General features: G+C 44.9%; 1 protein-coding gene across 2 annotated transcripts in view; it reads right to left on the bottom strand.

Annotated features, from left to right (window-relative positions):
- SDE2 (SDE2 telomere maintenance homolog) overlaps positions 1 to 12,352 on the bottom strand; it is a 423,596-nt gene that overhangs the window by 237,525 nt on the left and 173,719 nt on the right. For both annotated transcript variants that reach the window (XM_069608690.1, XM_069608689.1), the window contains one exon: positions 3,946 to 4,115. In XM_069608690.1, coding sequence (XP_069464791.1) covers positions 3,946 to 4,115 — 170 coding nt within the window. The remainder of the gene's footprint in view (positions 1 to 3,945; positions 4,116 to 12,352) is intronic.

Raw genomic sequence — 12,352 nt, 5'->3', positions numbered from 1 at the left:
GTGTGTGTGCCCATGTTGCTGTTAACGGGGTGTGATCCAAAAGTGTTCTTGCTCTGTGATGCGCACTACGTACCCAAGAGGTTAACGTGACGCAGCCCACAAAAGTCTCGAGAAGCTATGCTAACAGGAGCACAACAAAACTGAAGCCAACTGCTAGTAGAGCGTCCAGGATCAGCGCAAACTCTGGCAAATTAATGCCCCGGAAGAACCATGAGTTATTCACCTCCACTGCTAATCCAAGTAGTATAATGACATCCTGGAGAGGGGGTGTCAATATTTTTGCATGGGGTCCCCAAACAGTCCTCCAATCAATTTGAATCCAGGGATATGTTAAACAAATGCTTACACTGGCTGCAGACAGTGATGGGATGTCTGTAACTAGGGACCAAATAAGCTGAATCTGGATCAGTCAACAGCGGGGCACTGCCCTTGATTCGATCCAAATTGACTTTGGGAACCCCGGCACAGCTAGGAATATACTGGTCCTGGCCCTTGACAAGAGATGCCAGTCAACGAAGAACACTATAAGGGAACTCAGTGCCCACCCGTTGGGAAATCTGCCACGGCAGTCAGTGCACACAGGAGCAAATGCTGCCCCATTAGGGAGAAGGGTGCAGATTGATCCCCTTGCTCTGCCCTTTTTGCAACCAAATGAATTAAGCCTCTCCCCAATCGAGATGCATTGATCATAGAGCCATAGTAATTTAATGCAATTTAATGAAATCAAGCCAATTATCATGTTATCTATTTGTGATGTTATCATTTGTTCTGTAAAGGTTTTATGGCTTAACGCTGAATAAAGTTATGCTGGCTAAATCAGTTTTCCCCATAAGAATGATCAAGCAGGCAAAGGAAGTAAAGCAGAAGGCTTTACTTGCCTCCAAAAAGTCAGGCTAGGCTTCAAAACAAAGCAAACAGAAAGGGTGTCATGAACAAGTCTATGGGAGAAAAACAGCAAAAAGAAAATCTTTCCTAACAGTAAGGATCTGCAATCATGGATAGCCACTGGTCACAACAACTGCACCGCAAAATACATTCAGGCACCTGGATGTGGACTAAGACCAGACAGTTCCAGCCCTCACAAAGAGATCAACACTTTGCATGGGAAAGCAGCAGCTTTTCCCGGTAAGGGGCTTCCCATATAATGGCAATTCTGGATCGGAGAAGGCAGGAAGAAGGCCAAAAAACAATATGGTATAAGGACAGGCAGAAATCTCTTGGAATGGCAATCTTAACAGTGCTAGCCACTCTTAGTGGTTTGTGGCAATTGCAAATATGCATGAGATAAAATGTCAAACACTGGAGAAAAACATCTGCTGCAACCAGCCCATCCAGGACATATTGCAATCAAAAGTCACAAAACACAAAGTTACAACGTTACGAAGTATCCCAATGGCACTTCACTTTAAGGTGATGTATGGAGTTTCGTAAAAAAAAAGACAAAGACCGTCTCTCAGCACTGATAGACTTATGGATTAATCAGGTTCCCCATAAAAATGAGAAAACCGGCAAAGTAAGTAAAGCCCTTACTTGCATCAAAGTCAGGACAGGAACAAAGCAAAAAGGGTGCCCCATAGAAGTCTATGGAAGAAAGAAGCAAAAAGAAAAAACACGCCTTTACACAAGTGATAACATAACGATCTTACTAGGCCTTGTGTTATTCAGATCAGACAAGTGGAGGGAAGGGGAGAAGTGCCAGGGGAAGGGGGAAGTGCAGTTAACTCAAATGTGCAGCCAGCGGGTGGCTCATAAATATAGAGAGAAGGGACTGTAGGGTTGCGGATACAGACCCTTAAGTGCTGGGGAGCACAGAGGCATTGCAAGGGCAACTGGACATGCAGGTGTCTGGGCCTGAGTTTGGAGGGTGACCAGTGCACGGAGCAAGACTAAAACAAGAGGGTCCGCACTGCTGTGGCTTCAATTAATAATTAGTTCAAGTAACAAGTTATTTGTCAGGGTGTACCACAAGGGTATCACTCAAATTTGTAGGCTGTAGCAGACTCTGAAAGCAAACAGGGTAGTCTGATGATTGAAAAACCGTAAAAAGATATTTAACAAAGAAATAACTGTAAATAATACATAAACAACTAAACATAAAGCAATATAACAAACATATAAATGGATTTGTTTGATGGTTGGAAGGTTAATAGTCAAGAGACACCAAACACAAAAACCGAAATATAGGTTTTTCTTCAAACTTTTCAACAAAGTAGACAAAAGAGAATTCTAAAAGAAACTGGACAACAAACTGCCAACTGTATGGTGGCCTAGATCCTAGCCAATATTCTTATTTATGGCTTATATTGGGCCACTGCACAAGTTGTTCTCAAAGAGATGGCAGGAATAAAATTGTTCTATGTCCTACAATTTGTTGACAGGTCTGCACGGAGCAGTCAGGTCCATCAGCAGGGGGAGAGGAAGAGAGAAAACAGAAGCGAAAAGGAAGGTCTAGAGTTGCTTCCGGAACCAGAAGTGATTCTGCTCAAGTTTGAGAGGCAGGGAGGCTGTTCCAGAGGGAGGCCCCATCCGAGGAGATGGATCTGCCCCCAACTCTCTGCTTGGAGAAGCGACTGACCCTCAGAGAGTTGGAGGTGGATGAGTGGAGAGCTTGAGAAGGAAGATGTTTTAAGAGAAAGTTGGAGGTAGAACAGTCCCAGGCCTCAAAGCCTTATGGACAATGCAGAGGGTCTTGAAGTTGATCCTTGCAGCCACGGGGAGCCAGTGAAGTGTTTTCAGAGCTAGAGAGATACGGTCCCTGGGCTTGAAGCCAAGGACAAGTTTCGCAGTCCTGTTCTGGATAAGTTGTAAAGGTCGAAGAGTAGATGGTAGGAATATTTAGAAAGAGGCTGTTGCAATAGTCCAGCCTAGAGAGGACCGGAGCTCTGGACATTGCGCATCTAGGGGAAAATGAGAAAAGGAAGAAAACCTCGGAGGAGGTGCAGCTGAACCACAGTCTCAACAGTTTCAATCTTCTTTCCATATTACCATAGGGGTGCACAATTTATCATGGACTGTCAAAGATTAAACACAGCAACATAAAAATAAGACTGACAGAGTCGAAGGCAAGTTGCAAGTTTTAAACAAGAATTAAAAAAAATAGCACACTCCCTAAAATTATTTTTTTTTCGCCTCCAAATATTGCTCATTAGCCATCCAGTCCCATACTTGCGCCCTGATGCTTTAGTGTGGCAAAATAAAGAGTACAATCAGGAGTCCAGCCGATTAGGCTGCAGAAATAATTACATGACTTGGAAATAGCGTATTATTTTCCATTTGAAGATCGTCTTTGCTAAAGAGGTAGGTGTAGCTACCAATGTAGGTAGCAGTTGCTTTTCCAGGACAGCCTGCATTACATTACAACACTGCTTCATGGGGCTGCTGCCGGCGAGTGGGTTTGTGTACGGAAAAGACAGCAGCATTACACACAAACACTGACACTTGGTGTGGCCTGTTCAGATGTGTCGCACCACGGTTTCAGGGTGTAGTGATTCCGGTTGGGATGCGCAGACACTGGGTACCCCTAATGAGCTGTTTCTTGGTTCCATCGCTGGGGCAGCTGGTACTTGTAGTTTTCTGAAACAAACAAATTGACCAGCATTTGGAAATGGAGTTATGGGGGTGAGAAAGAGTGCCATCATGTTAAAATCACATGGGCAGTGACTGGGGCTCTCCCAACTGCCACCTTCCCCATCTGCGGTAGGATTAGCGCCGGCTTTCACCTGGTTAGGAACCCAGTCACAATAGTTTTGTGAAGAGGCTGCTGGTAGACAACAGATCATATATACTTCTTGAGAACTGTGCGCTGTATACAAGATCCATTTCAGATTTAAAGGACTTGGGGATAATTACACCAAGCCCATCATCACCTATATGTAAATACATATCATACATTAATAAGACTTCACTTCATCTGTCATTTTGTGGCCAGCAGGGGCTCAGTATCACCTTTCAGGACAGAGTCTTCCAACCGTTCTGACATCTCGCTGCACTGCTTCTGGTACTCTAAATTGGTAAAGTAATGCTTTGGCTCAGCAAGCTTGCGCTGCAATCTTTCAAGGCGCCTTTGTTCTTTTTCCGCTTCTCGCTCTGCTTGTTGCTTTAACCAGTCAGCCATTCTATCGAGAACAAAATCAAAACACATCATGTAGTTTAGTACAGAGATAAATAGACACAAAGAAACGAAGACAGTGCCATCATAGAGAACATTATCTTTGAAACAGGAGTAGCTCAATTAAATCACTTTTTAAAAAATTCTCTTTATTGATTTTACAACATGTTAAACCTATTAAACCCCCTCCCCCTTCATTCCACTCCCAGCCCCCCGAAGGCTCGGGTGTCTCTTCTCTATTCCTTTGGTCAGGTTTTCACCACTGCAATTCCCTTAAATTAGGTCCAGGAGTTTGAGCCTTTGGGGGCACCATTTACCGTGAAATCTTCTTTCAGGAAAGTCAAAAACTCACCCCAGTCGGTTGTGAATTTATGCAGGGGATTGTTCATCGCATAAGTGGCCCATTCTAGCGCCATACTTTGCGTAGCCACTCATGCATTGTTGGGAGGATTGGCCCCTTCCATTTTTGAGCGATGAGGGTCATTGCTGCCAGTGTCAAGACCACCCTTGCCTTCTCCCTGCCCCCATTTTCTTCCTTTGCCCCTGCCTCTTTCATTGCCAGCAAGAACAGCTATGGGCTTCTACCTGTCTCTTCTCCGAATGCCTGAGCTTGTGCCTGTAGTACTTCCTTTCAAAAAGGATTATTCTTGGGGCATTCCCACCATGTGTGCTGCCGTCACTTCGACTCCACACTCAGTCAAACACTCCCCAGGTGTATATGCTATGTAGGTAGGTGGGAGGGGGTGTAGTGGCAGCCACACAAGATTATATACCAAGCTTCTTGGAGTTGTGAAGCCCTCGCTATTGTGGGTATTTGTCTCCAGAGCTTTTCCCACACCTCCCTCCCAATTTCCTGTCCCAGGGTCCGCTCCTCATACATGTCCAACTTGCTCGGGGAGAAGCATTCTCCAATATTCTGTATAGGTTTGAGATAAGGCCCTTTGATCCATCATGGGTCGATAAGATCCTTTCAAATGAGGTGACTTATCTCGTAGCTGCCTCCTTCATTTAGCTATTCATTATCCAATGCCCTATTTGGAAGTACACATGTCTCTCCCCTTCTCCGACCCCAAACGCCTTCTTACACTGTGGGAAGGTGCAGACTCTCCGTTCCTGAAACATGTCCCCGATCCTCCTGCACCCCCCTTCTTTCCAGTTCGTAAAGGCCCCCCGCTCCAGTCCCGGGGTGAAGTTCCTATTGTCGAAGATTGGTGTAAATGGGGACGGGAAGGTCGTAATTCCCTGTTTCTTCACCACTTTGTCCCAGGTATCTGCCAAAACTTTGGTTATAGTACTCTTATATAGGTGTGCCGGCCTAAGGTGCTTTGGCAACCACAATACCTCCCTCAGACCATGTTGGGCGAATGCTCCATCCATCTTAGACCATAGTTTCCCCTAGGTCCCCGAGAACCATCCCCTTATCACCCGTAGTGGGGTTTGTAGTAAACTTTGAAAATAGGGAGGGCAAGCCCCCTTTCCCTTCTTAGGGCCCTCAGCAGGTGACTGGTAATCCGTGGCCTTTTCCCTTCCCAAACAAAATCCCTGGTCACTTTCCCTAGTTCTCTAGTTCTCTAAAGGAGGATAGCAGAATAGCCAGCGGAATCGCCTGAGGTACAACAATCTGGGAAGTGTGACCATTTTCACCACTGCCATCCTTCCCAGATAGGACACCCTGAGATTCCTCCACTTTTGAAACTCCTTTATTGCCTTTAATATAGGCAGGTAGTTTGCCTCATATCACCTCCCTAACGTTGGCGTGAGTTTAACCCACACATATGTAACCCGCCCTCCACCACCCTCCCCCCCCAGGATCCATAGGCAAGATGACACAGCCCAGAGTTCTGTGGTATCCTCTTGTCCCACCGTTGGGTTTAGCAAATCAGACTTTCTAAAGTTGATGTTTAACCCCGATACCTCCCCGAATCTGCCCAACTGGTCCCTGCATGCCTCTAAAGATTCTTTGGGCTTGGTAAGAGAGAGGAGCATGTAGTCGGCGAAGGCTGCGATTTTATGTTGCCTACCCCCTAATAAGATACCCTTCCGGTATGGATTTTAGCAGTGGCTCTAGGTAGTTTGCGTACAGCAGTGGGGAGAGCAGCCATCCCTTGTTGGTCCCCCTTCCTAGGCGGATCAGACGTGACATGGAGCCGTTAACCGACAGTCTTGTTACTGGGGTTTTGTAATTAGCTTGAACCATCTTCAGAAAGTCCCCTCCCATGCCCATTTTCTCCATTACCCTGAACAGAAAAGGCCACTCAACCCGATCGAATGCTGTTAGGCAAAGTTTGTATGCAGTACCCTTCGGGAACACTACACACAACTATGACTAAAAGTGTAAGCAAACCAACCTTTGGTATAAGTCTGTACTACACAGTTTTGGTAGCGTGTTGAAAGAAGGGAAATGTGAGCTGTAGTGGAGTTACAAAGATTCACAGTTATTCTTACACTGAAGTTTTCTAATATAAACAGTTCATAATGTATTTATCAGTCAGTTATAAAACACTCATTAGAAGGAGGCAATCGTATAATAACACAAATATACTTCAATACTGTACACTCTTTAAAAAGTAGTAAACGGCAAAGGTGATCAGAACGTGAAAGACTACAATTATTCTTAGACAGTGTAAATACTTTGAGTTCACCAGAAGACTCAATTCAATTCAATAGGCTAGGCCAAAGTCAACGGGCTCAGTCTTGGATAGGATAAAGCAGTTCTGGTAGTTAAACGGAAAAGCCTCTGCATAGGTTCTTAGAAGTAGTTTGTAAAAAGAAGAAATCATATGTTGGTCACAAGCTGATTAGGCCTGTGAGTTACAAAAGTTTCAGGCACTTTCACAGTGACAGATACATTCTCTCAGTCTTGTTTTACAGTACCTTACTATCAAGAAAAAGATGCAGCTAATAACTTCTATTCCTGGCAGTTCCTGCAGATCTCACTGTTCCTGGGCCTCAGTCGTGGGGACAAGAGGGAGGATGTCGGGGGACTGCACTCGGACTGGTCAAAGCTCACAACTGCCAAACTTCAATTTCAGTGGCTGTTTCGCGTTTCAGCTACCGCACTGGTAACAACGCTGGTTCTGGCTGTCAAGGTGGACTGGTCTTGCTTCTGAGGTCCTGCACTCAGCTGAGGAGGGTCATGTTCGGTCAGTCTGACGTCGTGGGAGTCCAGAGGATCTTCCAAACGCTTTAGGCCAGCTTACAAGCAACGGTTTCCTGCAGCACTCTGAGGAAATGCAACCAGCTCCGAGATAGGTGTCCAGGTGGCTTACTTGGGAGTGGATTGGTCCTACCATCTCAAAAGGGAGAAGTCGTCCTTGCAGGGCTTCTCCGTCGATGTGAACTTGGAGATTCGGACCTGCAGCAGGGCTTCATCGGGCAAACCAACGGTCCAGGAGTTGCAGCAGTGTCCTCTTCTGCGGTTCCTTCGTTCCAGTGGTTGGCTCTGCCTTCCGAGCGAAGAGACTTGCCTTTTATTCAGTTCTCTCCCATTCATTCCAGCCTAGCTGCCACTTACCCAGCAGGGTGGCTGTCCTTGCCGGACAGTCAGCCAGCCAAACAGCACAGAGTGCATTTGGGTCTCCTAGGAGACTAAGCACAGGGAGTTTCGGGCACCTCCCACACTTCCTGCCTACCCCAGACACTCTCGAGCCAGATGTGGGGTTCTCTCCTGTAGTCCGCCAAAGGCGAATGAACAAAGACCAAACCTGGTTTGGCGCGCAGAGAAAAACTCTAAAAAGGACCTTTCCACAAAGAAATGGAGAAAAAAGAAGACCGGACCTGTTTTTAGCAGCGATGGCTGGGTGCCATCTTGAAAAAAACATGGTTCCGCAATTTAACGTTACCGGAGCTACCAATAGTTCGCGGTCGGGAAAAATCATGGTAGTTCGTTGTAAAACCACTGCCACCAACCATTCGGAGGGGAAAGGGTAACATTTGACTGTTCAATGAGTAACTAGACGTAGGGGATACGAAGTAACCCCTCCAGCACTCTAGCGTAAGGTAGGGTGTGCTGGGTCTAGAAACGTACAGGGCTAAATGAAGTCAATTTCACTCCACTGTTATGGGAAACAGTAGTTGATCACAGAGAAGGTATTTAAACCTTGGGAAATCAGAAAGATCTCGCTGTGTCACTGCACTGAAGGTGCTTTGGGTCACAATTGTAAAAGATAATGCCTATGGAGTTGGTTAGACTCCATAACTAAAGAAAACACAAGGGTAAACACATATAACAATACATGAGAGAGTGGATAAAAAGGCTCACAACCTCCCCAGGTAAAAAAAAAAATCAATCCCTCAAAATCCAGCAAAATTGCTGTGGGTCTCTAAGGTGAAGGTAATTGGCACATTTTTGAGAGTTCTCCCTAACACTTGTCCCCCCCAGACTAAGGGACAGGAGGATTTAATCCAACCCTTGATGAATCTCCTTACTCCAGTCGGTCATACATTCTGGAGACACCATCAGCATTTTGGAGATTACACCGTGACCTGTGTTCAATGGTAAAAATCAAACCCCTGCATTTATTTATTTATTTTATTCGGATTTGTAGAGCACGCAACAGCCCGGGGGCATTGTGGCGCTTGTTAGACAGTTCTTAGTTGCAGATAAATGAACATTTGCAATTTACAGTATGGTGGATATTGTGTTAACAATTTAGGATTTTCCCCCTTCATCTGAATTAACCATCTCAAGGGTTGGGGGTCTGTGAATCACAAAAGTAGATCCATGCAAGTATGGTCTAAACTTCTTCAGAGACCACACAATGGCAAAACACTCACGTTCTAGGATTGCCCACCATGTCTCCGGTTCCTTCAGTTTACTAATGATGAAGCAGATAGGGTGTTCCCTGCCTTTCACATTCAGCTGACTCAGAACTGCACCTGTACCTGTATTGGAAGCCTCCGTCTGCACAATGAAGGTTTGGCTGTAGTCAGGAGCTCTTAAGACTGGAGCTTGACAAAGGGCTTTCTTAAAGGAATGGTTCGGTCAAAATTTGTTATTGGCCCTACGGGTCGGCCATGTGTTTTTAAGCCTAAGTCGCACGATTTTAGAAAAATTTCCTATAGACCTTACCCGAGTTTTCGTCCATTAAACGCACGCGAAAACAGGCACCAGGGCGCTGCCATTTTGTGATAATCCTATCACTTGCCGCATCGCCCTGGCTGACCTGCTTTTGCGGCACTAAATCATATCCCCCGCCCCCGAGCGTGACATTATCAAAACATTCATATTCCCCGCCTCTCTCCGTGATGTTACTGTGCTGCGTAGGCAAACGCGCTCAGTCGTGTTCTAAGAGACTTCACACAGAACCCGGAAACCAACACAGATCAACTCACAACACAGCGCGCGACAATTCGGAATATGAAACTGTACTTTAAAATCAAACAGCAACACGGTACATTTGGTAAAGTACATTTGACATTAAATGTTTATAGAATATTCATCAATTTGCATATTAAATCGGAATGCGATTTTTTTTTTCTTTTCTCTCGATCCGCAAATCCGTAAAAGTTTATCGCGAGTCACACGCTGTTCCTTTATGGTACACAGGGTGTTGGTTTTCGTTAAAAGAAGCACTTTGGTCGCACGGTGAACCGCAAGGCTGTTCCATCAACTAGGCACTAGGCCAGCGTAAAGGTTGATATGTTGCTTCTAGCCGCTAGTACCGTGTAAGGGCATATGGGCCCTTGGCGATCGGCCCATAATATCGTCAAAGTGGTGCAGTTGTTTACGATAAACTGCAGCTGGCGGTTGAAAAAACCATCTGCCGGGGTCTGAAACTGGTGGCAGTAGCAGTAGGGTAGGATATACCTGTTTTGAAAACATAAAAATTATAAATAGTCTCGCCAGCCGATCTTTATTACTATTATTCATTTTATTTATTATGGCCGATCAGCAACTATTTGCTTGCAAGGATAGTGCAATGGAGAATGTTCGGCTCTAAAATCAATGTGAAAACTAACAAAATAAATCGAGGTTAACACACAATGAGAAACGACTGTTTGTCTACATGCGTGTGGAATGTGGACCTGCATGCCCATGTGCCCGGTACAAAGAAGATCCCACAAACGTTTTACTTGCTCTTCGTTCATTCATTCATCCATTTATTAATTCTTCATTCCGGTATAATAGCGTCTAAAGAGTTACTTACAATATATTTGCAATTTCCATTGTGTCTCTGCGTAATGCAGTCCGTAAATCCCACTGTGCTCGTGACAACGATTTTTCGTATACTGAACTAACATGAAACTCTGTCTAGTTTCCGAATTTTCTGCCTTTTAGTCTCTTACGTTATTGCCCACCTCCTTCAAATGAAGACCTTTCGGCAAGGTCCCTGCCTCTCAAGGTCAAAACCCAATAGAACCTTATACTGGCAGTGCGAGTTGTGGGCCTCTTCAGGCCACAAGCTGAAAATCAAAGCCGCTGACCTTCACTCGAAATGAGCATACATTCTTACTTTGCAACATCCCGTAGTAAAGCCATCTGTGAGAACTTGAATTTTCGAATCCATCTATGTACTGGGCCTCAATGTACAAATGCGAACTGGCTTCTCTCCCATCTGCAACGGCTCGCTTGGCGCGTTCTAAGGCCCCCAATTTTGTCCTCGTTGTCCGCGAGCTTTGCAGCCCTAGAGAACCATAACTATGGGGATATTGACTTTTTGGGGGAAGGTCAGGGAAAGTATAAAGTACCCGAGGAGTTGAGTTGAAAGTGAGATTTATTGTTTGTTTGTTTTATTATTTGGAATACGCAAGCCTCCCCTTGGTTAACAGTGCACAGTATTTACATGAGATTGCGAAACTTAGTTCCATACACAGAAATATATACATACACATAGTGACAAGGTCAGCGATATGAGGTGAATAAAGAGAGAAGTCAAAGATGACACCCAGGTTGGTCGCCACCCAGGATGGTGAAGGTAGGGGTTACTTTCCAGCTACAAAACCATTATATTAAAAAAAGACAGTCACAAGGCGGCACGGATGGGGTGGTGTTCAAACAGTTAGGATGCATGCTGAGCAGTCGAAAAGCAGAGCTTCAGGGTATATGGGTATGGACCACTTGAATTCTTCATTTGGTAATGGTTTAATGCATACTTTGTATGTACACTGTACAATAACATTTTTTTACAAAAAGACAATCAGATTATAACAATTTAAACCAGGATTTGTACTTCTCAACAAGTTCTTCTTTGGGTGGACATGGCACAGCGGCAATGTTTGGTGGCAATGCATCAGTGCTCTGCACAGAAACGCTCAAAATTCCAGATCTGCTTCTCGAGTACAGCAACAATAAGGCCTTTAACAAAGTCGAACTCCATTTCCTCAGACTGGTTTGATCACCCATTGCTTACTTCTTTTTGCAAAGGCTGTAGTGTAGCGAAGCATCCCTACATTACCTGTAGTTCTAGATTGTTCACGGCACACATTCTCGTTATGGGCCAAGACCGCAAGTAGAGTCCTATATTTCATGCCCTGCATGCTGAAATGCAAGCGCTTTGGCCTGTACTTTAGACACATATTGTGGAACACTTCCAAACCTGTGTGACAGAATTCTGTCAGCCCCCTCAAATCTCTTGATAGAGTTTTATCGAAAACAATCTTCTGAATGGTTTTGTGTGTGGGCGAAGATGGAACCAAGCACTTCTTCTTCCGTGCCTCCTCTGGGGACAAAGGGCCAATGTTCACGTAGGATTTCCACTGACCCGTCACAAGTTTTGGAGCTCTACCAAAGATGGTTGCTGATAGACTGGGACCACTGTGAAATACTTTCCAAACCTTTTTTTCCCCTGCAGCCGAGATTTTCTTATTGATTGATTTAGCAAGATGCCATACATCAAATTGATGTTTAATATGTGGGAACTGCTCTCTCATTGTCTTGGCAATTTAAACGTGTCTGTCCGTGGCTATGAGGTCGATGTGCATTGCCCTCGATTGTAGAAATTCCACTGATTTTATAAATCCTAATTTCTCCATGGCCAGTGAGGATTTACATTGGGACACCTGTACGACCACCGAACTCACAATTTTCTTACTATCCATGTCTTGAAAGTGGTAGGTGCAATACTTGGCAGAAAATCCAGGGCTGTCGGACTGTCCATCGCCGGCTAGCCTGAATAGTTTCCCTTTGAATGTACTTGCTAGAGACAATTGTTCAATTTTCCAAGCATCACTAATGGCCGGAAATAGATAATCACGTTGTTATCTGTAGTACTGCGTTTTTCGAAATGAAATGGAGTCCCACAA

This window comes from Ambystoma mexicanum, chromosome 4q (assembly GCF_040938575.1).
Source record: "Ambystoma mexicanum isolate Mex_15411 chromosome 4q, UKY_AmexF1_1, whole genome shotgun sequence".
Lineage (NCBI taxonomy): Eukaryota > Metazoa > Chordata > Amphibia > Caudata > Ambystomatidae > Ambystoma > Ambystoma mexicanum.
The sequence above is the reverse complement of the archived record's forward strand: the minus strand, read 5'-3'. Positions and strand labels throughout refer to the sequence as shown.